The sequence below is a fragment of the Ambystoma mexicanum genome, chromosome 2q (assembly GCF_040938575.1).
Source record: "Ambystoma mexicanum isolate Mex_15411 chromosome 2q, UKY_AmexF1_1, whole genome shotgun sequence".
In the NCBI taxonomy this organism is placed as follows: domain Eukaryota; kingdom Metazoa; phylum Chordata; class Amphibia; order Caudata; family Ambystomatidae; genus Ambystoma; species Ambystoma mexicanum.
In genome coordinates, this window is record NC_090924.1 from 766425754 (window position 1) to 766452288 (window position 26535).

General features: G+C 46.8%; 1 protein-coding gene across 5 annotated transcripts in view; it reads right to left on the reverse strand.

Moving 5' to 3' along the window:
• DIP2C (disco interacting protein 2 homolog C) overlaps positions 1 to 26535 on the reverse strand; it is a 2321522-nt gene that overhangs the window by 1144748 nt on the left and 1150239 nt on the right. For all 5 annotated transcript variants that reach the window (XM_069647998.1, XM_069647999.1, XM_069647996.1 and 2 more), the window contains one exon: positions 22989 to 23054. In XM_069647998.1, the coding sequence (XP_069504099.1) occupies positions 22989 to 23054 (66 nt within the window). The remainder of the gene's footprint in view (positions 1 to 22988; positions 23055 to 26535) is intronic.

The window sequence follows — 26535 nt, forward strand, 5'->3', positions numbered from 1 at the left end:
ACGTGTGCAGGCTATTTGTCTATCCGGCTCCAACTTTAGAAACAAACGGCCTAAGAAGCACCAGGTCAGTACACATGTCAGATGACTTGTGTTCCCCTTTACACTACGATATATTCCGCTATTACATATATGATCCTTTCTCACAAATAGGTCCGGAAAACGAAAAAAAGGATGAAAGGAAACAACAACGGCATGATGTCTTTCAGAAGCCTGAAATTTCTTCGTTTAAGTTGCGTATCATAACGCACAAAGAGAAAGTGACCCTTCATTTCCTCTGCTACAGTAATCAATCTTTAGTCCAACAACAAGAGTCTATAAAGGTCAGTGAAAAGTTGAATGATGGCCAACAAAAGACCCAAATACACACAAACCTCTATCAAAAGAGTTTTTAACCATGTACTTCTGTAGACCTAGCACTAACAAATTCTGTTTTTCCATTCTTTATAGCACCTGAAAAACTGTGAGAAACCCGGGGATTTGTTTCTGTGAACTTCTATGTCACCCTAGAAGCAATATACTGTCCTGAAGAGGGCCATAACTAGAACAGCAGAACACCAGGGATGGTGTTGATGTAAATCTGTGGGCCGAAACATATGTAGAGATCCTGTAGACACTACAATCTATGTGTCTCTCCCCTACAGCATTAGAACTGTCACGCTGTGTATATTGAGTTTGTTCCCCTAAAAAATTGTGTGAGATAACCAACATTTCGAAAACAGTTTAGCAAGGTGATCTGTTACAACAGTAGAAAAAATGTGTTTTTGCGGGATTTCTTAATCTCTGAGTTCTTTGAATGTGTTTTAAACTTGTGAGGTGTCTTGTGGAAAGCACCCACTATGTTTTTTGTGTTACTAAATTGATGTGATTAAAAATGTGTTTTGCACTCTGCTTACTCTTTTGAAAACAACATTTGTTCTATGTGTCTCTTAGATAGATAAAATAAATAATCTATCCTTATCTCCTTTTCCGAGGCCAAAGTCCAAGGTGGACTAAAAGAGGGGTAATTGAGCTTGTTTTTTTGCGTGTTTGACACTCCATAACCAGTCCCTACTCTAGCTCAATCCTCCTGTAACAAAAAATTGGGACTCACTCTTTGCTTACGCCTGATTAGGGTACGTTGGGTTTCCTGCGGGGTGATTCTTGGTGGTTCTGGTAATGTGTAACATGCTTGCCAGGTGGTGTACTGGTGGAGGCGCAGGGTGCATGCTGAACATAAGGGTAGACCCATAGGTAGGGGTTATAAATCTCTGGCCCCCCATGTTGTTTCTGGAACTGGTGGGCCTGGGTAAGGATGTGTGGAACATCGGGAGGGTGCGCACACAAAGGCAGGCGAACCTGATGGGGAGCGATGAAATGGAAAAGGCCTGAAGACCATGCGGAAGGGCATCACTTAAGGAGCCAATGCCTTGCAGGAAGACGTGTGGCTTACTTGAGATGCGAGGGGAGTCTGGAGACAGATGGTGTCAGTAAGGGTAGGCAGCTTCGAGCAGCGGAGAGCAGCTGAGAGTGTAGCAGGCCTTTGCTATACGGCTTCGCCTGCCAGCCGAGGTGACAGTATGACCATTGCCTAATGACCAAAGAACTACAAAGGACTGGGTTTTTTTGTATAAAGAGGCCTAGGACAATGCCCAATTGAACTTGTATTGTTACAAACAGAAGGTCCTAGCTCCTCTCAAATCCTCGCCCTTAAAGATCCAACAGCAATAGTTTGGATACCTAACGAGCTGCCCTCCTCAGTTGCAACAGACTGCACTCACAAGCGACATTAAAAAAATATATGTATATTTTATTACAAAATTCATTTCATATAAAAAAGTTTTTTTCATATATATACAACCAGTATTTCAACCACAGTAATCCATATATGTGGAGCAACAAAACAAACCTCAAGTGGAAAAAATATAAAAAAGTATATATAAAAAAATCCAAAAAGAAAACAAAACACCAAAGATAGAACTAAAGGGGTTCTGTGTTAAACTTAAGCACAAACACCTGCACCTTTAATAGACAGAAAAACAGTAAAGCAGTTGAAATAATAAATATGTCTCATTACAGGTTGTTAATAATATAACACACACACATCCAATTGTATACTAAACAACACAAACAATACACAATATCTAACATTAGCATCTTGAGTACAAATACCAATCTGATGTCTAATTGTGGATCTGTTATATTAATATTAAGATCCTATTATTGTTTCTAAGTAGACAGCAGCTTTTGATGCTTAATTAAAACCGTGACCGTTATCTCACAGCCAGAGAGACCCGACATGTTTCATTCCCATATTTCTTCAAGAGAATTGTTCACGGGAAATTCTTCAGGGGGGATGTACTGTAGACAACAATCGGAATTACACACACTTAAACCAATTCTAAGTATTGTTAGTGCAACCAGATGCAAGCAAGCGGGGGGCAGCTCTTTGATGACAGGCTCTGAACACAGAATGGTGTCAGCCTCACTGCCAACTTGTTATTAGTAGCAGGGGTAAAGGAAGAATCTTCGCATGGGGAGCTTTCACCCTCTCAGGCTCGGAGTCTTGTAAGTACAATGGCGGCAACAATTCGAAGTCTTAATACAGCTGAAGATTTCAAAAAGGCAGGCACGATGTCAGCCGTTCGCTCATTCATCGTAATCAAGAGCACTTTGCTGTGTCTCGGGCATACCCCAGCCTTTGTGCTCTCCTCCTGGGTCCCCGTACGGCGTTCATCCGTGCACTGCCCTTGCCTAATGACAACAGTTTTATTAGGGGGGGGGGGTGGTGGGAGGTATGGAGGAAAGGAGACTATGGACTAGTAGTACGTTAGTCAATACAGTAACTTATAATTACTACTACGTTCCATCCCCTTTCCTCCATACTGTATGGGCAATTACAACTGAATGTAGCCTCAGGGTGGAGAGGTGACCCCCGTTAAGGAAACAAGTTCCTTAATACTGCCTGTCCGAAAGCTGCATCTGACCTAGAGCCGGCATCCAGACTGTAGTGCTTGCAGAAGGCAGAAGGAGTGGCCCACGTGGCCGCCCTGCTGATGACCTGCCACGGATCGTGCCTTTGGAATGCGATTACTGTGGCATTGGCTCTGATAACGTGGGCATGCATATTTGCCGGAAGTGGCTTGTGCTGCCCCCCATAGGCCTCCTTAGGGTCGAATCAATCCACCTTGCTATGGAGGCCTTAGAAGCCTGATATCCTGGCTTTGACCCCCCCCCCCCCGAAGGTGACAAAAAGAGCCTCAGATTTGCGGAAGCTCTTAGCTTTATCCAGGTAGGACCCTCTGAGCATATTCCTTAGGGTCCGCGACAAAAAGTGGGTAGCACTATCTCCTCATTTAGGTGGAACGAAGAGACTACTTTAGGCAAGAATGCGGGATGAGTTCTAAGGACCACCTTCCGTATGAAAGGTAGTGTAAGGCTCGGAAGCCACAAGAGCTTGGATCTTGATGACCCGGCGTGCAGATGCAAAACCGACCAAGAGGGCTGTCTTAATGGTGACCAGCCTGATGTCCGCGGATGCCATTGGCTCAAAAGGTTTATGCGCCAAGGCGCCCAACACTATGTTGAGATCCCAAACAGGGTGTGGCTTCTTGATAGTCGGGAAGAGCCTGGTGAGGCCCACCAAATGTCCTAACCACCGGGTTGGAGGAAGAGAAAACCTCTTCCTCCGAGTTCTGGTAGGCCCCGATGGCCACCAGACAGGTGCGGCAGGTGCCAATTTGCACCCCTGAACGGGCGAGGTGTGCAATGAAGGATAGCACGTCGTCCAACCTGCAAGTAAGAGGATCGACTTCCTTAGACTCAGCCCAGTGGCAAAACCTAGACCACTTGCTTTTGTACTGGCTCCTAGTAGCATAGCTCCTAGCACCCTGTATGTTGTCTAGGTTAGCCTGCGAAAGATGCAGATTCTTCAATGGGACCTGTTCCGGAAACGCGCTGCAAAGGCTAACTTCTGAGGGGCGGTGTGGATGACCCTGCCCCCTTGCTGCAATAGTAGATGAGCTGGGCCCAATGGAAGGTGAATCGGAGGCTGGTCTGACAGGCTGAGCAGCTCTGAGAACCATGGTCCCGCTGGCCACCACAGAGCTATCAGAATGATACTGAGGTGTCGGGACTTCCTTATCTTGCAGATCACCATGTATACCAGGGGAGTAGAAGGAAATGCATATGTGTTCATACTGTTCCACTATAACGCATCGCTCAGGGAGCCTAGGCCCTGTCCCTGCCAGGACGCAAACTGAGGGCACTTCCTGTTGTACCAGGTGGTGAAGAGATCCATCTGGGGATGCCCCCATCTGCTGAAGATCCCCTGAAGGACCTAATCGTTCAATTGCCTTTCGTAATTGTCTACACCCAACCTGCTGAGCCTGTCCGCCTCCAGGTTGGACTTCTCCGGGAGGTGGTTTGCTCTCAAGTGAATGTTGTTCTCAATAGCCCACTCCCAAATGCTGGCTGCCAGGCTGCATAGGAGAGGAGACCTGGTGCCAGCCTGCTTGTTGATGTAATACATGCTGGTGGAGTTGTCCGTTTGAATGAGGATCATCTTGCCACTGATAAGCGTCAGGAAGGCTTTCAGAGTAAGCCACATCGCCTTCAGCTCTAGTCAATTGATATGGGCCTCCTGTTCCTGAAGAGACCAAACTCCATTGATGCTGTGGTTGTCCAGGGTAGCCCTCCAGCCCTCCAAGCAAGAATGCATGGTGTTGGTTGGCTGTGGTGCCGATTGCCGGAAAGGTCTGCCTATCCTCAAGTTGCTGTCCGTGCTCCCCCAGATAAGGTCCTGGCGGAGAAAAAGAGGAATGCTGACGAGTTCTGCCTGGGAACCCCGCTCCTGACTCCATGAGGCTGCAAAATGCAACTGTAATCATCTCATTTTGAGCCTTGTGTAAGGCACTGCCAGTAGACATGCCGCCATGATACCCAAGAGGTGCTGGTATCACCAAGCTGAGGTCACCGCTCTGCTGAGAAAATGGCCCGTGGCCCTCTTAATGGCTGTGATCTGATTCTCCGACGGAAAAACTCTCTCGGATCTCGTGTCCCATAAGAGGCCCACGAACGTCAGACTATGCGTCGGCTGCAGCTGTGACTTCTTGAGATTGATGGTGAATCCCAATTCATGTAGCATAATCATGAGGGCGGGGGAGGTGTGATGGACCGCCTCCCAGGATCTCGCCCTGACAAGCCTGTCTCGGTATAGATAGACATGGTGACCTTGTGCCCTGAGAAGGACTGCCACTGAATTCATAACCCTGGCAAAGACCCTGGGGGCTGAATTGAGGCCAAAGGGTAGAAACTTGTATTGGAAATGGAAGCCCATGATCCTGAACCTCAGGAAGGACCGATGAGGCTGCCAAATTGGGACGTGTAGGTATGCATCCTTCAGATCCAGGGAGCACATCTAGTCTCCCTTGCAGAGTGTCTCCGCAATAAGCGCTGGGGTAACCATCTTGAACTTTAGAAAAGAGGGAAAGGTTCAGGGTGGAAAGGTCCAACTCAACTCTCAGGCCAGCCAGGTTCTTCTTGTGTAATGTTGAAAATCCTGGAGTAGAAGCCCATACCACGCTGTGAGGCTGGGATTTCTGTACGAGCAATAAAATTTCTGCCAGAGTTTTTTTTTCCCAATCTGTGGGAGTGGAGGAGAGAGAGCAACAGGTAGGTGGTAGCCTGTGGACAATACTGATAGGATCCAGGGATCTGTGAACCTTGGGTGCCAATAGTGTGTGTAAAGGGAAAGCCTGCGCCGCCGACACGCCTCCCTCCCCCTGCCGGAGACACGTGGACCCAGAGGGGAATGTCATGCATTTTTACCTCTGAGGCTGGGACTGAGGAGGGGGACTGAAAGAAGCTCTTATTCCCTGCCCTGTGCTGTTTGCGGCGGTGCTGACATGGAGATCGGTCCAGCTGCCTGGACGGCCCAGAACCCGACAAAGACCCGCCCCTTGTCGGAACGTTGGTGCGCCTGGATGTACGTCTTGGGCGTGGACTTTGTGAGGATAGATAAGGATTGCGCAGTCTGCGAAATGTTCTTCTTATCAAGTTCCTCATCGGTGGTGGAATGAAAGAGGTTGACACCCTCAAACGGAAGGTCCAATATGCGCTCTTGGACATCCAGGTTGAATTTGGTAGCCCGCAGCCAGGCAGTCCTCATGTTCGTGTTGATGCAGATGGCATGGCCTGAGGTGTCTATGTGCGCCACTGTCGACTCCATGATGTCTTGGGCCTCCAACTTTGCATCTGCCAGCCCCACCTTGAAGCGTGCCTGATTGTGTACCGGAATTTCCGGAAGGAAGTCGGCTATTTCCTGCCAAATCCTCTGGTTAACAGCTGGTACAAGGCGTCCGCATTAGACTGACAAAGGTGCAGGGAGATGTTGGAATAGACATTTCCATATGCCTCCAAGATCCTCTCCTCCTTGCCTAGCAGAGCAGAGGATGAGGTGGCCGAGGAAGACTGAGTCTTGGAGTAGATGGAGGCTGCAGCAATCACTGAAGAATGCCGTTGAGGGTCTGACAACAGCAAGAGTGTGTCCCCCTCGAATTGCCTGTACTTAGGATCGAGGTGCCGATTGGTGGGCTGCGCCAAAAGGGGGTTAAGCTATCCCTTTTTGGCCAAAGTGATAAAGTACTTCTGCATCGGAATCCCTGTTCTAGCTGCGGGACGTAGAGTGAGGACTTCGGCCAGGACCCCCACCTCTGGTTGTTCAAGCTCAGGTTGTGGAAGCCCCAAGTATTCGCCGAAACCTGCAAGCTGATCATGGAATGCCTTGACTGAAGACATAGTGTCGGGTCCTCCTTGTCAGTGTCCCTCAGGATGTCCTGCTGGTCTGGGAGAGGTGGAGGAGTACTGGAAGCCGCAGGCTGAGGTGTAGCAACCGGGGCCGGAGGCTGCTGTGGAGGCTGGTATGGAACCACTGCCTGTGGTGCAGGAGGCAGAGGAGCCTGAAGCTGCGCGGGGGCCTGAGGTGCTGGAGCTATAGGAGGGAGGAATGACTTTGGGCGCAGGTGGCGGGACAGGAAGTAGCATGTCAATGATCACATCGCGAAGGATGGTGCCCATCTGAGGGGATAAGCGTGAGGAATTTCTCAAAAAACCTGTCCTCACGGGCCGGTGGGGCTCTAGGTGGTGCAGGAGTAGGGCTCTGAGGTTTCTGAGTTCTGTGCATACTCTGCCTTGCTGCCTGCAGGTTACATCTACCCTGCGACGCTAAAGAATATACCGTAGGCCACATACCTGGTGAAGACCAGTCCCACCTCGAAACTCGTTCTACCACCTGCTCCGCACCAATGGGCGATATCTGACGAGCAGCCATTTTGTCTGCCAAGGCGGCCATTTTGTCGGGCCGCATGCCACGTGCTTGCACTGTGGTGCTTGCCTTGCTGGGCCCGGCCTCCTCCAGGACTCTTCGTGATGGAGCTTGAGGCCTACCCTGCACCTCAGGACAAGGCCTCCTAGGTGTTGTTCCCTCACCTGTGTTGCCGGTAGTGCTGCATACAGGTATCCCCCTCAGACATTTGTCCGGTAGTGGGGTGTTGCCCCTCGAGTGGACACCCAGTAAAAGAACCCTGTGGTCCTTCTGCAACGTCACCAGTAGGATCTAGCGACCCCTCTGCCTGGCGGTCGGTAGTTGAAGCAGCCTCGGTACCCGTGCTGGTGTTAGAACCTGAACGGTCCCTCCCGCTCTGACGTTTCCTTGGGAAGGAGTCGTCCTTGCGGGTTGCAGATAAAATAAGTGGCCCTACCTTGGGCCTTGACTTGTGCTTCAGGAAGTCCTTCAAGTCCTCTGGAGGCGATCATTCGAAGAGCTCTCTCCACCGAGCTAACCTGTTCTTGAGAGCGTGCGGTGTAGGCGCGTCACACGTGGAAACAATGTTCCCAGCCGTGGTCGGGCCAAGGTAGCAGCGTCAAAGAGCATGGGGGTCGGACGTAGGTATGAGCCCTTCATAGGCTGGACACCTGCTGAAGCCCAAAGATGTCGATATGCGCTGGGGAGGAGTGTGGAGCCAGAGGACAGAGTACCCGATTAAAGACAAAAGGCTGTATCCATGCATGGAATTACAAGGCCGAAGCCAAACACAGGAGCGCTGGTGAAAGCGGTCTGCTCCTGTCGACGTGGAAAAGAGGACTGGGGAGTGGCGCCGGTGGGTGGAGTCAGCAGAGCTCCAGGGCGACGCGCCTCTAAATTTAAAGGCGAAGAAGATTTTTTCTGGTGAAAAAAGTTCTGTCTCCCGTCCCCAGCGAGGGACGCCCATACTGTTACGCTCACCTGATATCCCCGGGGGCGTCTGGAAGGCTCTGAGATCTGGAACCCTGGATGCGTAGTTGCCCAATGCTAAATAATGAATCTTAGTTATTTGTAGGTTGAGCTATCCGTCCTGCGTTTCTTGTGAAGGTTCGCTTGATGTTTGTTGGCGAGCTGCCCGAGTTGCTTCACTGGTGCAGTACGCCTTCCTTGGGCCCACACCTGCTGTGACCCCGAATCTTCTGGTAGGCAGGTAGGTTTGTTAATTGTAAGTCTTTGGTCTGTTTATGGTGGTTATTTGTTAATGTCTTTTCAGGTGCGAAGGTCTTGATGCTGGTGTGCCGGACGGAGAGGCACGTTTTCTAGGTAAGAGAAAGCACGAAGCGCAGCGCCTTTATTGTCTTTTAAAGCTAACCTGTGTTTTCTTCTTCTTCTTCTTCTTCTCCTCACAGGCCGCTATGGTGCTGCGAGTGGATGAGAGCGCGATGAAAAACAGGCCCCCGGGATCCGTTAAGGTAGGTACGGCGCTGTGCGGTTGTTTAATATTGAAAGTGAACCTGAATATATGTCTCTTTTCCTTTGCAGCTGTTGCTGTGGTGCTCTGGATGGAAGTGTGGCGTAGCGCGATGGAATTCAGGTAAGACTGATGGAATTCGTTGTTTTGGAAGCGCGCCTTCTAATATCGTTTTTCCCTTTCTCGTTATTGCAGGTCGTAATGTTCGAACAGCAGCCATGGTAGCGGTTCGCCGGAAGTCCTTAAGCTAGTACTCACAGGTGAGTGATGTTTCTTCTTCTCTCGGTTTCCACAGATTGCAGCCCAGTTGAAATGCTGAGTGCTGGATGGTGTTTTCTCAGGTAAAACAGAATAATCTTGTTCTTGCAGGATTACAGGAAGATGCTGAAGACCAGGAGCTGGACACGGTGAGCGTCATGCTGCGGGTTGCAGAATAACACGAAGCGTGTTCTGCAGTCAGGGTGTGGTTTATATAGCTTAGGTAAAGTAGTACCAGGGAAAGTAGTTCCAGGCCTGCCACACCCAAAAAACTAGACTGCCTGGCTTGGTTCTTAGAACTAGACTGTGTGGGTGCTTCCATGTTGGATTTAAAGGTGCAAGTACATAAATGGGACCTAGTTTGAACAGCCCTTCCTTCCTACATATGAGCCTGGTACCAAAGGCGCCTGGACTGGCTCCAGGAACCCTTTTGCAGTGGTTTTAAGGCCCTCAGGGTTCTGGTGGGAGCCTGCTTGTGGCACAACTTTTGCCCCCTCACAGTGGTCATGACACATACAGTATGGAGGAAAGGGGACGGGACGTAGGAGTATATCCTGTTTAATGCAATTCACTGAGTATATAAAAATGAAAAAATAGAGGGTTTGTTTGTGAAAGGGGTAAGAGGAGTGTACAGAGGTTATGAATTAAAAGGGGAGCTGTGACCCCCCCCACACTTTAGAGCTCAAAATCTAGAATATAACATTTCTGTAAAAGACAAAATGCAGGGGAAAAATCGGGGGGAAAAATATTTTGCGGTGAAAACACATTGAACCGTTCTATATAGGCCTAACTAGAGGCTACATGATGGGGCAAAAGTTGAACTAGCACAGCCACATTTGGATACTGTGTGCTATTTGTAACTGCTTAGACAGCAGGAAACCGATAAGAGGCCACATCTCATCACTCCTTGCCACTTTTCTTCTCCCTTGCTCACTTTTCTTCTCCCTTGCTCTCCTACATTCTCTGCTTTCCTCATGCCTTCCATTCTACTTTTTTCTTTTCTTAATTCTACTCTCAATTGCTTTTGGGTTAGCCCTAATCAGTAAGCTAGAGGTCTAGCTAGCTACTGACTAATTCTCCACTAGTCCAATCACCTGTATTCTGCCCAATTATTTGGCCACCTAGGTCCCCCAAAAGTTGTGCATTCAAGCTGATTTCCAAACATCAATCTCTTAGGTGGCCCTCCTGGACAGGTGGACCTATCCTTCCTGACAGTTATAGTTGCCCCTATACACCTAGTATGGAAAGGGCCCACGACAAAGGCCAAACAAAGGTCGCCAAAGGTTGTGGATGGTCAGTTGACTAATCATCATGTGGTTTCTGTTTCCCTTCCTTGCCCGTGGTTCTTAACTAGCTGTTATTGTTATTTATTATTATTGTACATTTTTATAGCCTAAACCTAGCTTAGGAGAAATCAGGCACTGTGCAGGCCATAGAGTAAAACATAGGCAGTGAGAATTTAACAAGTCATCAAGTGAATATTAGTAATAATTATCCACAGTACAATATAAACGCAAGGGGTCTGCACAAGATAGCCGGAATATAAATTATACCCCTCAGCTGTGGCACCACTGCTTTGTTCCCAAACCTTCTAGTTTAGCAATCCCAAATCTTTGTGGCTTTTGCTATGGAAATTGCATCCAGTGGCGGGCTGCAAAACAGGAAGCCACATGTAATGCTGGTAAATCAGCCGGGTGCATGCATTTAAAGAAACCGTGCTCCGTTTAATCCTGCCTCACGCAACACACCGACAGCGAATTTTGTCCCAAATTCCGGAGTATATTTTAGTGACCCCTTAGGGTCTATTATATTGGTCTTCAATGTTAGACTACCAAATTGAAACAATATAATTTTACCAAAACCTTAAATTCTTCCCAATTCACCTATTTTTACAGGCCTGAACACATTAAAAAGCCACTAAATGTTTTCCAGATAACAAATATGCAGTCGCTGCATGGTGCATATGGGCTTTTATCGGTCAACATACAACATAAATCAAAAAATCAAAAACAATGTTTTTTTATCATATAATTGAGGATTCAAATGATGCTCATCTGGAATGTATAATCTAAGAGTAGAACGATTTTAATCAATCTGCAAAGTGACAGTTCACTGCATTTTAAGTGACGGATTTGTTGGATCATACTGTACCTTTAATTCCAAGAGATGTATAAGTGAGCTGTGCAACAAAACTATAAAGCCTTATAAGCAAATGGAAAGAACAAAATGTGCTTTAAGGGTGAGATACATTTTATTACAGGAGGAGTACATAAATAAATCTGCTTCAGCCTTGACTTTTCCCTTCAACTTTCTCCACCCCCTTAAAAAAAAAACTCAACCACTCTCACTGACTTCATAATAAGAGTAATGAGAGGTCGGAAGGCCCTCTAGTTACAGGTCACATTTAGAGAAACCACTATTCAAAGAAAAACGGTTCCATATCAAAGGCTTCTCTATGCCTCAACCTGTATCCCTGCAAAAGGCCACCCTTGCACAGACTTCATACTGCCCCATCCTAAAACAGTCTGAAGTATCTACCAAGTGGTCTACATCAGCAGCAACATATTCTATTGCCATAACCATAACGTGACATGAGAGAATGGGCAATGCTTACATCTATTACCTACGCTTAGCTTCTGTCTTAGCAAAAATCAGTGATGCGCAAGCCAAGTGATCCTAAAAATACATTCCTTACACTGCATTGTTTCTACAATTAAGCAACAGATAATTAGCAAGCTGAGAAAAAAAACAGCCGAGTCTCACACGTCGCACACTAAGTATCATCAGGGAAACTGGAGAAATTACCCTGACAGCTCAACAGCTTGTAGAACTGTCTGCAAATGATGATATTACTGCTAATGACAAGGACTGCAATCATACTTTGACTCCAAAGACCTTCACAAGCAAGTTCTGCTGATAGACTTATTACTTCTGCTACGATTCCCACAAATGTTGACCAAGACAAGATGATATGATATGTTATACTTTGTGAGTTTTTTTCTACGTAAAATTAAGCTTCAACCTCTCAGTACAAAAATCGCACTTACACTAGGTTAGGAGAGCTGCACATTATTATCACAATGCCCACTAGACTCCTGCTGCGAAGGGGTGTTTCTCATCTGCTGTGTATGCCCATGAACACTTCTACAGCTTCACCCACCACCCAGTCTTTTGCAGATATGACTGTGTGCAGAGTGTGGGCTATCTACGAACTCGCCATATAGAGGCTTCCTTGCGCACATATTTCATTTGTGAATCGATTGCAGTCTGTGCACATTTAAACTCTGCTTTTTTGTGAGCCCAAAGGCTTTTGTGATGGCTAAAAAGATTGCGAACCAGACCCAGGAAGTTTCCAAATGTTGATCCACATTTAACGTACCCATGCCATGGAGACCTTCTTGAATGCACACATCTATGGTGCAAGCAGCTGGGGTGAGGCAAGGGAGGAACAAATGGGCACCATGCTCACATATAAAATTTCAATGTGTCCCTTCACTCAAAATATGTTCTTTTGGAGTTTTTGCAATTGAACCCCTTTAAATGCAAGCTCGTGCGATGGAACATATGAATCCCTACAGCACAACAAAGCCAGATAAATCCCTACAGCACAAAAAGCCAGAGTCTTTGATCAGCCAACACTTTTGGCCAGAAGAATTTATTGTGGAGAATCCTGCATATTCCACACTAAACCCCTGTCTAGAGTCTCCTTCCAGGGGGCCAAGAGAGGGCAGACGTTTCCTGACCCCAATCCTGAGGGTGGAGTACTGCCGGAGGATCACCTGGGTGGAGGCCAGACCCAGGGAGGTGGTGAGATTGGCAGGGTGAGACATGGTATGGTTCCTTGGAGTATAGTAAGATAAATCCCAGAGAGGTTATTTCATCTTGTCATTCAGATGAATGTCAATCTAGGGTTAGAGGCAAACCAGTAAAATCTGGGACAAAAATGTTTAAAGATGTTAACATTTCAGAACCATTCTTTTATACTCCTAAAACCCCATATCTTCCACAATATCAAAGGTATTACAACAGGAACCGTGGACATGTGACTGTTCCTAACCCTTCTGTCTCTCAAATGGTAACATCTTATAATTTGTCTCTTAATATTATCGTGGGAAGAACATTAATCTTAAAACTTTCTAAAGAAATAGAGAAATCAAATGCTCCCAATATAAACTGCAAGTCCCAGAATCCCTGAGGGACTGTGAAGAAGAGGAGGGCTGCAGAGGCATACAAGAATCCAAGTCAGTCAGGCAAGTCTAATGGCTCTTGGCAAGGTCAGGCAATTAGTCCTAGGGGCCTGTGCCTGAAACCAATTAGCCCACGTGAGAAGCATAAAAAGCTGCAGCAGGGAGGAGCAGCAGAAAGAAGCTGGAAGGTCGGCGGAAGCAGAAGTAGCAGAACACGAAGCTTGCAGATCACAAGGAAGTGTGACCACAGAAGGGACGCCCGAGCACAGAAAGGGCAGATTTAACATGCAGGTTCTGAGTTAGTCTTGTGCTTACAAACCCTGTTTGGCTGTGGCAGCATTGTAAGGGACTGGAGGCAGCAAGTAGTCTTTCCATGTGCGCCTAATTGCTCTGAATACAGAGCTGAAGTTGTGCATTCTCCCAATGGCCAAGTGCAGAAGCAAACAGAGGGAAACTGGACAGCAGGAGACTATCCCTTGATCAGGCCAGATCGGAGATACCCGCGGAGCAGAAGGGTGTGGATCCCAAGAGTGCCCGTAGCAGCAGAAGGAGAAGAAACCAAGCCGGGAAGCAGCAGCAGCCCGCAGTCGTCTTAATTGGGAGTCAGAAAAGGAAGTTCCGTAACTCCTGAACAACAAAAATACCTTGCTGGTAACTGTAACCAGCTTTAATTACACTTGCCCACCAGCTTTAATTACACTTGCCCATACATCTAAGCGAGTAGAAGTTAATCGCAGAAGTGAGAAGTCTGTGTGGGAAGAGAAAGGTAACACAAGCTTATTTAAAATGCTCACGTGTAGTGAAAGCTTTTCTTTTCCCAAATATTAGAAATACCTTGTTACCGAGCGGTCGTCTGACTCCTGTTAACACAGAGAACGTTGCTGGTAGCCTAATTGAAGTATAACTGACTTTCCACAAGAGTTGCAAGTATCGTTTATTTTTTTATTGGGCATTTGTATGGCACCTATACACAAGTGTTTCCAGGCGCCACAAAGCAAAAAATGGGATGGGGGGGGGGCATGTTATAGCAAAAAGAGAACAACAGATATGGTTATAGTGGCCTTGTGACAATCCTACTGTGTAAGTGCAAAGACAAAGGTGATAAGTGCAGAGGGAGAGGGGGGATAGGTGGGGGCAGGGATGGGAGGGGGTGAAGTGCAGGAGTGGGGGGCCCAAAGGGGGAGAGCAAGTGCTGAGGGGGGCCAATGAGAGCAAGTGCCAGGGGAAGGGCAAATTAGTGCAATGTACAGGGCGGACCAGATTTGGGCTTGTCTGGGGAAGGGTGACCAAGGGCAAGTACTGGATAGGGAAGCTGGGGAGACTGGTCAGGGGTTGGTCTGGTCCCTCTATGACTCAGAAGGGACCAGGCCCCAGTCGCCGCTGCAGAGGGACATTAGCACAAGAGGGGGATAGGGAAGGAAGAGGAGAAAAGTAAAGTATTGAGAAGTTTACAGAACTAAAGATGATCCAGCTCAGGTTTGAGAGGGGCAGGAAGGCCATTCCAGAGGGAGGAACCAGCCGAGGAAAGGGATCTACCTCCCACTCTCTGCTTGGAGAAACATCTGACCTGCAGGGAGTTTGAGCTAGCGGAACGAACCGCTCGAGCAGGGAGGTATTTAGAGAGAGAAAGCTGGATGTAGAAAGGTTCCAGGCCCCAGACAGGCTTGTGGATGATGCAAAGGGTCTTCAATATGATCCTTGCGGTTATCGGGAGCCAATGGAGAGATTTAAGGGCTGGAGAGTAGCAGTCCCTGGGCTTGAGGCCAAGGATAAGTCTTGCAGCTCTATTCTGGATTAGTTGAAGGGGGCAAAGGAAAGAGGTAAATTGAGGCAGGTGCTGTTGCAATAGTCCAGCCTAGAGAGAACCAGAGCTCTGGAGATGTTGGGCTTCTGGGGGAAGGTGAGGAGAGGGCAAATGCCTCTGAGGAGGTGGAGCTGAAAGTTGGACTTCTTGGCAAGGTCTGTGATGTGAGGAAAGAGACACAGAGGAGTCAAACATGAACCCAAGGTTTTTTGCCTCAAAAGAGGGTGAGGGGACGGGGCCCAAGGAGGGTGCCAGAGAGTGGGGGAGGGGGCGGGGAGACAGGGAGCATGTGTCCCAATGAGAAGGATCGGATCGCTACCTTACTGGTATTAAGGCAGAGATCATTGGCAGAGCACCACGCCTGAATAGCAGTCAGGTAGAGGAGACGAAGAAGAGAAGGAAGCGGATGGCAACTTAAAGGAGAGATGTGTGTCATCACCATACCACTAGAAATTAAGGGAGAAGGTGCCAATCAAGTGGGTCAGATGGGCTAGTCAGATGTCGGAAGAGCCATGGTGATAGGATAGAGCCCTGAGGGATGCCACAGCTAAAGGGTGGTGGAGAAGAGGAAAGGACCCATTTGCATTTGGGAGGGTCGGTCTGAAAGGAAGGTGGTCAACCACGACAGTGCCTGGTCTGTGATGCCTAAGGTATCATGGAGACAATTTATGAGGATGGAGTGGTTGACTGTGTCAAAGGCAGAAGAAAGATCAAGGAGGATCAAAGCAGAGGGAGAGTTATAGTCAAGGTTCGAGAGCAGATCTTCACGGGTGTTCAGGATGCTCTGAAACCCGACTGGTGGTCATGGAGGCAGCCAGCCGTTTCGGTGTGGAGGGTCAGTTGGGGGGATGACCAGCTTCTCCATGAGTTTGACCAAGAAAGGGGAGACAGAGATAGAACGATAGTTAGCCTGCCACGAAGGGTCAGCAGACAGCCTTTTTAGGAGAGAGTGCACAAGAGAGTGCGGTTCTATGTTCATTCATCCCCAAAAAAAAATACATCAAATATTTTCTTTTTTTATTTGGGGGGCCCCAAGCACCCCCTCCCATATTATTTATTCCCTATACCCCTCCCCACCCTACCCCTTATATGCCCTTAACCACCCTTTCCCCTCCATATTTTTAGAGGATTATTTTCAGCAAAAAGTGACATGAAAAAAAAGGGGTGATGGATGAATGTCATACCGAGAGTGCTGGAGGGGTTGAGGGAAGGAGCCAATGGCAAAGTAATGGTTGCAGAGGTCAGCTGAGGCGGGATAGGCAATGTTGTCCTTGATGGTACTGGAAGAACAGGGGAGCACCTGTTTAGAGGAGACTTTCATAGAGCAGACTACTCTAGAGACCTCATCCAGTGCAATGGGAGCAAAGGAGGAGAGTACGGGGGGTGGGAGAGTGGGGTCAAGGCAAGAGAAGTGGGCGGATGGGTAGGGTAGTAGATGATAGTGAGGACAGGATGTCCTGGGTTTTGGAGGAGAAGTGGGAGGCTAGTGCAGTGCATTGGGCCTGGGAGGGAGAAGGAGAGGACCGCCCCCTCGAGGTTCCACGTTCTATGGACCCTCTCTACCTTCTCCACCAGGCAGTCACAGGCTCAACAGGCCATTACACTAGAACCGGCATAATATATAGGGACGGACAAAGACACACCTTTACAATACCCATGTTAATGCTCTCCTTGGGAACCCACTAAGGTTCCCATGTTCCCATGTTACCACTATAAAAACACACCTTCCTCCTCCTCCGTACTGCTATCACAGATACTTTTGGCCTCATGGTTTGACAGGCGGTTCTATCTGGGTAATAAAGCCACCCGCCCTTTGTTCCATACTCCGCCATCTTCCAATCTCATGGCACTCCCCAAATCTTCACTCACTACCTTCCATTCAGTGAACTGTGACTCCCCTTTTTCGGACACCACTCTGCAACTTCACCTTGTGCCATCGCCGTCTCTCTACAACTGTTCAGTCTGTCATACCTTGATTTGGACAATTCACCCTGACTAGAGATCCTTGCACTCACCTTTCCAACCCTTGAGCTAACCACTCTGGCTTTGCAAATCCATACCAAGCATAAATGCGCATTTGGTTTCTGCCTCCACAGCAGTTCAGAAGGTGTTTCTTGGGACATAATCCAATAATGAAATACCATTTCCATAATGCCTGGGACCGAATTGCCCACTGTATTCACTGCGATCTCAATACCACTGATGTACGTGCAATTAAATTGCTCTACACACTCCATGTGCTTTTGTGATGTAAGGACGTAGTCACAAACTATTCCTTTCTCTAGACACAAAATGAGTTCCGTTACTCGAAATTAACTCCTGACGGAAACCTTCCCCTTCAAAACAGTGATTCTAAGAACTGGATGATAACCCAGAACGAAATGTCCTTCAACAAGCAGACCTTTGGCCATTTGGACAATAGATCCATCACCACATATGGTTCTTGCAGATCCTTATGTGAAAGGATCCTAGCAAATCCACAGCAATTTCCTCCCAGATTTCTGTGGATATCTCTGGGACCTCCATTGGAGACACTCTGGTTTTGAGCACTATATTGTTGTTTGCACATTTCTCACACTCATCCACCATCCTCTCTACCAGCTTATCCATTCCAGGCCACCAAATGTCTGCAAGTAGTATTACCTCGGTTTAACTGATCCCCAAATGTCCCACATGACCAGTCTTCCCAAATCTCTAACGCATCCCTTCTGGAACCAACAATCTCAGACTTCTGCATATGTATTCTCCTCTAATTTCAAGTTCATCTCTCACTTTCTTGTAACCCTTAAAGGATAAGTCCATGTTTTGCATGGCAAACTATCCTTCACAAGATCATTACATAATTCGCACAGGTCATCTTCATCGTTTTTGAGCACTTGGCTGACCTGAAATATTTCACAGCTATCATCCACACTTTGATCTTCCCCCTCAGCACCCATAGCATCCAAAATTGACTTTCTCGACAAAGTGTGTGCTACTACCACATTTCTGTGACCAATTACCCACTTCACGATTCTCCTAGACATTCCATCCAACCCCTTTCAGATTAAAAATGGAATCTAATGGCTGGTGATCTGTCCCAGGTACAAATTGATCTGTCCCACACATACGATTTAAAATTCTCTATAGGCACACAGAAGCCAATGCTTCTTATATCATGAATATTTGGTCTCTGCATCTTTAATTGACCTAGAAGCAAAAGCTACAGAGTTCTTGTCTCTGCATTGGTACTGCATGAGAATGGCCCCAAAACCCACTTCCTTGCACCTGTGTATACTATTGTTTTAAGTACTTCTTTGAAGCCCTCAAGAGTAGGAGCTTTTGTGATTTCTCTTTTCATGTTTTCATACTCCTCAATGCATTCATGAGACCAATAAAATTGTACTTCTTTTTTGGTGCATTGTCGCATAGCTTTGGTTTTGTCCAACACTTTTTTAAATATAAATTAAGCGTAAAAGTGTACCAACCCCAAAAAGGATCACACTTCTGTTATGTTACCAGGTGCTGATATTCAGCGATTGCTTCGACTATGTCATGCTTTGGTCTAACAAACTTGGGTGTAAACATATGACCTAGGTAAACAACTTTGCCCAATTTAATTTGCATTTCTCTTAGGTTATCCTGAGACCCGCTTTGCCTAATACTTGCAATACCTGTTACAACCTCACATCATGCTCCATTGTGCTGCCTCCCCATATTGGCACATCACCTTAGTAGAATTGAAACTTCGCTATATTTCCGAATAATTTGTGCATTATTCTTTGGAATACACTTGCTGCTGAGAAAAAGCTGAAAGGCATGCGTTTACATCTCAACAAATCAAAACGGGTGATGAACGTGGTGAGGTCCATGGATTGTTGATAGAGTTCGACTTGGTGATGTGACAACTTGAGGTCACACACAGAGAACATCAACATCCCTGAAATGTCTGCAATCAGTTCCATGATTTTTGGCAGTGGAAACCGCTCTGCCACTATGTTGGTATTAAATTCTTGGAGGTCGTCAATGCACAATCCTACAGTTCCAATGCCCTTGCATACAAGAATCATAAGACTGACCCATTCAGATGCCTCTGTAGTTTCAATCACTCCTTAACTGACCAGTCTCTTCAGTTCGCCTTCCACCTCAGACTTGAGACAACGGTTTAGTTCTGACTTTGGTTACGACTGGTTGGGCATTCTACTTCAATTTAATGTGATGTAGAAATATTTTTAAACACCCCACATAGTTATAAAAAAACATCTGGTGTACAGCTAGTTATGTAACTCTTTCCCTACTCAACTCCCAAGGTCTGCCTGTCATCGATATAGAGTACTTGATCTGGGTGATAGGAACCAAGCTTGATTTGGAATCCAGCTGGATCATCCTGGGAGAGCAAATTGCCCGTCTTCAGTATCCAGAACTGTACTTTTGGTTTTACATCCCCTAAACTCCAAGGTGGCATCAAATTCCCCCACTATTGAATGGGTTGTTCTACATATGCATTGGTTTCGACGTCAGTTTCCTTCAATGTAGAACACCTAAACAGGATCTTCCAAGCCTGAGAACTAATCAGTGTGTAATCTGCTTCGCATTCTACCAGCACATCTTTCTTCACTTCATTCATGCTGATCATAGCATTTTCTTTTCGATTTGGTAACACCCTTAATTAACTGCGTTAATCACACTCCTCTCTTCTTCACCCTCAGACGAGACATATTATTTGCAATTTGAAGTTGCATCTTGAACAACTTTGACATACTCCTTATTTCATTTACATCACCTTGTAAGATTACCGTTATTTCTATGCTCTCTACAGATTATGCGCACTAGTGTGCATTCCTTATCGCGGGCCATATGTCTTCTACTCACACACGTGATGCATCTTTTAAGGGGATATCTGTTGTATTCATCTTTTAACCTAGTTGTAAAAGGTCTCAAATCATCTCTGAACCCTCGCTCATTCAGTCTGTGACTGGCATCTCTTTCCCTTTGACATAAGTCTGTGTCTGACTTTCTGGCTATGTACCTCTCTCCAACAATTTTCATTGAATCTGCATTTTGTGCTTTAATGCAAACTTGTGTGCGCCCCACTGCTTTGGCTAGTTCTATGTTGTAATCTAAAGTAAGATCACTTTCTCGCACAACAATTTCATTTGTATAGTGATCATAAACTGATCCATGTTGTGTTCTTCTTGGCGGTGTCCAAATTCGCAATTGATCGCTAAACACTGTTAAAGCAGTACAAACATCTTCTATGCTCTCTGTCGCATTTTGTTCTCAGGTAGCAAACTGATAACATGCTAATATCTTTTTTCTTTTATTGCATAATGTCTAATTTGTCTATACAGGTTTCAAATGCATTTGGTTGTTCCCCCTTCTCCTAAAACCGGTTCTGGTAATCGTTTAGGTATCTCTCGTCCCCCACGACCAAGGCAGTGAAATAGTAAGGCCTCTTTCTTTTCGTGCAAGTAATTGGGGCAATAACCTGCCTAAACATATGTTCAGACTCCCTCCTTCCAATCTTTCCACGTTATCAGGGGGTCACCTTGAGGGACTAGTAATATTAGCCATTGTGGGCCTCTTATTTTTAGTTGTTCTGCTGGGTCCTAAATTCACTTACTTGGTCTTGTCTGGACCAACTAGTCGATTTACGTTCCTTTTTAAAAAATGATCTTTGATGTAACTTTGCCTATGGAACTAGCAACCAATGTTTGGGCCGTCGCCGGTTTGTGTGCGTACTGTGAGTCAGCAATGAGGGGCAGACACAAAGTTGTTCTATTCTCAAAGTCAGACATTTTTATTAAATAAAGATGGTGTAAAGAAGTTCCATTCTACAGAGGAATTTCCCTGCCTAAAAACCAAAACTAAAGATCTGTCTGGTTCAAGTATTCATTAACTTAAAAACCGTCCTTGTGTCCAAACATTCTAAACTGACCCTCACGCTAGAAACAAAACTACTAAGGGTGCAAGGAAATGTCTGACTTGATATTAGCAAAAAGTGTTCCCAATCAAAATATAAGGATGACTCCAACAAAAATAACTTCCAAGGAAAAACCCTTGGATCCAGAGGGTTGTTTCCTTCCCCTGGATTTTTAGATAGAATGGCAAAAAAAAAGTGTCTTTATCCAATAATTCTTTTGGGTCTTTGTATTGGGCTCACAAAGTTCTTGTTCAAATAATGAATTCCATAACAGTTTTTCTTTAACTTGGTCAAACAATAAATTCTGTGAAAGTCCTTCTTTAGGTCTTCCGGTAACTTTTGTGTATTGCCTAGTGTACTCCCCTAATCCTTCTATGGGTTTTTGCGATCCACTAGAATACTCCCCTGCCAGGTATCTTCCCGCTTCTCTGCACGACGTACCTCCAGGAGATCCGCTGCAGCTCATAGGGCTTCCACGGTCCTTGAGGTGTGCCTGCTGCGCCTTTCCTCTGTTCCCCATGCCGGTATGTGTGCCTCATGTTTGCAACCCACCCCAAGGTTTTGGAAGTCAAGTTCCTCACTGCTTTCTCCTGCAATGTGATCTCTTCCCACACTGCCTCTGCCATTGGAAATGTCCTGGTTAAGCTTTGGAATTCTCTTGATCTGCATAGAATCCCTCCTCCTCTTCTTCGTCGTCTCAGCACCTGAGGATTTACAGGAGTTGAAATCCACAGATGTTATTGGCTTTCTTGGATGTTGTTCAAAAGTCTCAAAAAGCTACATCAAAACCGGAAGTTGTGAATGGTTGAGTCATACATGGGGGCTTGACTACCGTGATTCAGAGAAAAGGTTCTCTGACATTTTCTATGGGGTGGAACTGTTACATGAGAACAAGTCATTAAGGGCTTCAGTATTATAGGATCTTCCTCAGGGGAAATGGGGGAATACTGCATCTCACCACCAGCCCCCGGTAGTTGGCTCCTTGCATGTGATCCTCCCACATATAGCCACCCCAGGGTCAGGATTAGGTATCACTGCCGTACACTGGCCACATGAAAGGAGGTCACTGCTGGTGAAACAGTAATGACTCCACCGGATTGAATACCCTGTGCAGCAATGATGTAATGTCTCACAGCTCTAACCGCAGTGGCTCAGTATGTTGCAATGTTTCTCGCCGCTTGCACCAGCACTTATTGCTGGTACACGTGGGAACCTGCCCCATTATGGTGCCTCTTTGATCGCACCAGCTCTTGTTGCCTGTACCCTTGAAATCACCATCTAACATTCAGAAGGTAAACTTGCTTTTCTATTTCGGGGCACTCTCCTTAAAATGGTGCTGATCATGTGACTTCTAGGCATCGCTTATTTGGTGCTCAGCATGCTGGGTTCAATCGACAGGAGCTGTAAACCCTCATCACCAGCATTGTGAAGTCTCAGGCTAAGCCTGGATAATAACTCCAAAGTGCAGCTAATAGCTTTTCTTTATTTCATGGAAGATAAAACAGAGGGAAACAGCGCGTGCCTGCCCTCACGCATGATTCGCCTTCCTCTAATCACCCCCTTGAGGTTCCACGTTCCATGATACCTCTCCAGCTTCTCCAGCAGGCAGGCACATAGACACAAGGATAGAATACTGGAAAAGGAAGGCACAGGGAGATCAGGACATTACACCACGACCAGCACAGAACAGACTGACTGACTGACTGACAGGGGTACACCTTTATTTTTCCTGTTAATTGCCTAAGTGATCTACACATTTTTTTAAACCCACTAATGCTCCCATATTACTACTATACAACAAATTAGCTGTAACAAACTTCAAGAACCACATGCCAGCATGCCCTTAGTAATGAGGTGCAATTCCTCACAAAGATACAGAAATGTACCTGTATCATATGCATAGATGACCCGTCAAGAATGCATGAGTGAAACTGCACACACATAACATAGTTGCAGGATATACCAAGATCAACGTCTGAGTCGCCTACAAATTCAGTGGGTATCATCGGTCCCGTTTATAGAACATCACTGTCAAAACATGGCTTTACTAGGCAGAATCTACACATAGAAATTCTGGAAATGCTTACCTGCAGAAGTGAAAGGGTACACCACCTTCCTTGCCGACCCACCCAGAGAGATCCAACTGCCTGAACCTAGACAGAAGAGGAAAATCAAAGGGATTCATTACACAGACCGCTGCAGAGAAACTGACCAGTCGGCTCACAGAACACTTTCTGAAATACCCCACCCTTTGGGGAAATAAAGTAAAGCCTTTATGAACTTTCACCTCAAAACCCAAAGTTAAGCATCAAAGAGAATAAAATGCTTCTAACGTGCAACAGTAAACCACTACTATATACACTATGTAGCAGCTGCCGAGATAATAACAGCCCTGACTACTATGACCTGTTTGACCAAGGAGTAAAACCTTCAGTAATGGTGTATGTTCCTGGAGATAAGGTGGTGAGGGATTTTTGAAGTAGGTCTCTAGACACCCTGATTGAATGGTAAGGGTGATGGGGTGGAAGCGAACCATGAGGTGCCGGTTTGGTCAGATCTAGTGAGAGAATCCTTTCCCAAACATCGCTATAGAGCCGAGTGATGAAGAACAAGGTGCCATAAACACAGATTATTAACTTCAGCTGATGAATGCACTTCACTTTGTTTCACTTTTCTTTTTACCAAACCCTAACTAAAGGTTACAACAAATGTAACAAATGTTGGGGTCGATACATTAAATAAACACAGGAACCTTGTGTCAACCAACACAAAATAATGAGAAAGACTCCCTCAGAGCTTCTGGAGGATGTGCCACCAAAAAGCTTCAGAGTTCACACTCTAACAAAGGGTTCTGAAACTGAATCCTGTCCTACGTGCCATTAAGACTTTGTAACAAAACACTGACATGAGAATATGCTGAAGACACCACCCCTCCATTCTTCCTCCTCACAACCACAGGGGACCAATACCCACCACCCACATCTACCTATACCTATGAGGAACATGAATAGGATGGTGGTTAATTTTCACACAACTTGCCACAGTGGAGCATTCTGGAGTGTCATGCAGGCCCACTGTCTCCGAATCAGTTCCCCTGCCTGGCGGTAGATGCTTCAAATGAAATTCATCATTGACACCCAACCACACATTTCGCTCCTCGGAAAGTACATTCTTCACCATGACATCATGACCATGTAAGCACCACAACCCTTCTCCATATTCCACCAATCTCCATATTCCTCACCCACAGATTCCAAAAGGCTCTTTAAGCTGATAAACCACAGGGCACCAGGCAACCACCCTTTGACCCCTAAACTGTAACAGCAACCATGTATCCAAGGGTCTCGCCAAGAGCTCAAAACGGGTCACCACTGTACTGAATGTTGCACAACAATTCTTGTACTGCTCGGATTCCCAGTTTCCTGGCTAGCATGCTCAGCTTGTTGCCTCCCTCAGCCACTCAGCAATGTCACTGCTTCTAAGTTGGTAAATAAACCAATTATGTTGCTGTACCACAAACTCTGAAAAAATGCACACTATCATTCATCACTAGATGTAATGATCATTTTGCACATCACTTTGCAATTACTGTCGTCAACATGAATTTTTATTGTGGCATGGTCAAATTCTGCAGTTTTAAAAGGGTTTCCTCGGGGTAGACCTGTGGACTGTTAAACACCACAAATTTTGTTAAACAACACAAATTTGTGTACCGGGCAACAATCCTTCCTTAAAACCGCTTGGAAGTTTGTAATTACCAAAGACAGGGTTGGGGATTTTAGAAAATTCATTTCTGGACACTTTCTAAAGAAAATGAACCAAAACAACAGCATATTGCTCCCAGGGGTGCAAAGGGGCAAACATCTCTACCATTATCATTTCCCATACTTATATCAATAACTCGACTGCAAACAGAGAGAGCTCCTTTACCTTCCTGTTCATGCTTGGCCACCAGTTCTCACAGGACAGTAAAAGATGTTGGTGACAGATATATCCAAGCGGCAGAATGAAGTTCTTTGGCCAACTCAAGCCTTATAGCATCCGAGTTATCTTTTGCCCTCTAAAAACGGAATCATCCTCAAAAGACAACTTATCTTATTTGTGGTAGCGACAGTGGCAAGGCCGAACAATGACAGACTGGACACAAAGCTATTGAGTTTCAAAGGATTGACTTTATTAAAGGCTTCTTTAGGGAAGGTGTTGGACCAAATACCAACAGGAACTGGAGAAATGCCTATAAACAATAAGGTACTCCTATGTCCTGTCCCCTTTCCTCCATCCTATATGGGCGTCCCTTGCGGGGGACAGGAACTGAACCTTTTTTTCAGCAGAAAAAGACACTTTCCCTTTAAATTTACTGGTGCCCGAAGTGTGGGCTCCCTTAACCTCGCCCAGCAGCGCCACACCTCCAGTCCCCTTTTCTGCGTTGACGCGAACGGACCGCTCCACCAGCGCTCCTGGGTGAGGCCTCAAGCCTCGTAATTCCATGTGCTTGCCCCAGAATCTTATCTTTTCATTTTCTGTTACAGAATCCACTGGTGCCCGAGTTTTGTCCCTGGCGCATGTCGACCCCGACAGGCTTTAGCAGGTGCCCCTCATGCGACGGTTCCTTCCCTACAGCAAATCCCCATTCACTCCGCCTCTGATGCCTTGGTCTACGCCAGGAGGAAGACAAAGAAATCTAGGTGTGTTATTTTGTGAAGCAGCCCGCAGAGGCGACTCCTTCCCAGGGTAGCCCTCTGGTGGGAGGGATCAGTCTGGCCCTCGCACCGGCTCAGGGAGCACCGAGGCTCACGCAGCTACCGGTCTCACGGCTGAGGGGTCCAAGGGCGCTACCGGTCCCCGCAGTCGAGGGGCCTGTGAGCTCTAACACCACCGGGACCCGTCCTGAGGGGCATTGCCCTGATACTGGGTCCTTACCTGAGGGGGCACCTTTACGCACAGCCAGTACTACTGGCCGGGAGGTCGAGGGCGCACAGTCTACCGGGTGTGCACATGAGGTGCAGGGCGCGGCAGAGTCAGGCATGCAGGCCGAGCCTGGGAACACGCCGGCTACAGGCGCGGACAAAATGTTGGCGGCTTGAGACAAAATGGCCGCCACTCCCGATCAACAAAGGCAGGAAGCCTCGCAGGCAGCGCAGAGGCCAGTCAGCTCAGCGATCAACAAAGGAGACGTTTTTCTTCCAGGACAGACTGGGTACCACTGACGCCTGTCAACTGGACCATGTCGTACCCCAGCATCTTGCGTTCCAGGTACAGCGACCCCATTTACGGAGAAGGGCTGAGGAGGCAGCTGGCATATTCGCCCCCGCCCCTGTGCTTGATCGCGCAGAGCCAGCCTGTGAGGACAGGTTTTTTGACAAATTCATGTTCCTCATGCAGTCCCCACAAATGGGCTCAATTCACAGGGGAATTAGTTAGGATATGTTGCCCCCGGTTTCACCGGCGCAACCCACAACAACACAGCCCATGCCCCCACCTCCGGCTCCAGCTCTGCAGCAGCCCATTCCTGAGGCTCCAGCAACCCGGTGCAGGTGCAAACCCCCTCCACAGAGGAGCCCCGAAAGGCAGCTTGCGCCACCCCTCCCGGGGGCAGAGGACCAGCGGGACACAGACAAGGATGAGGATGACACT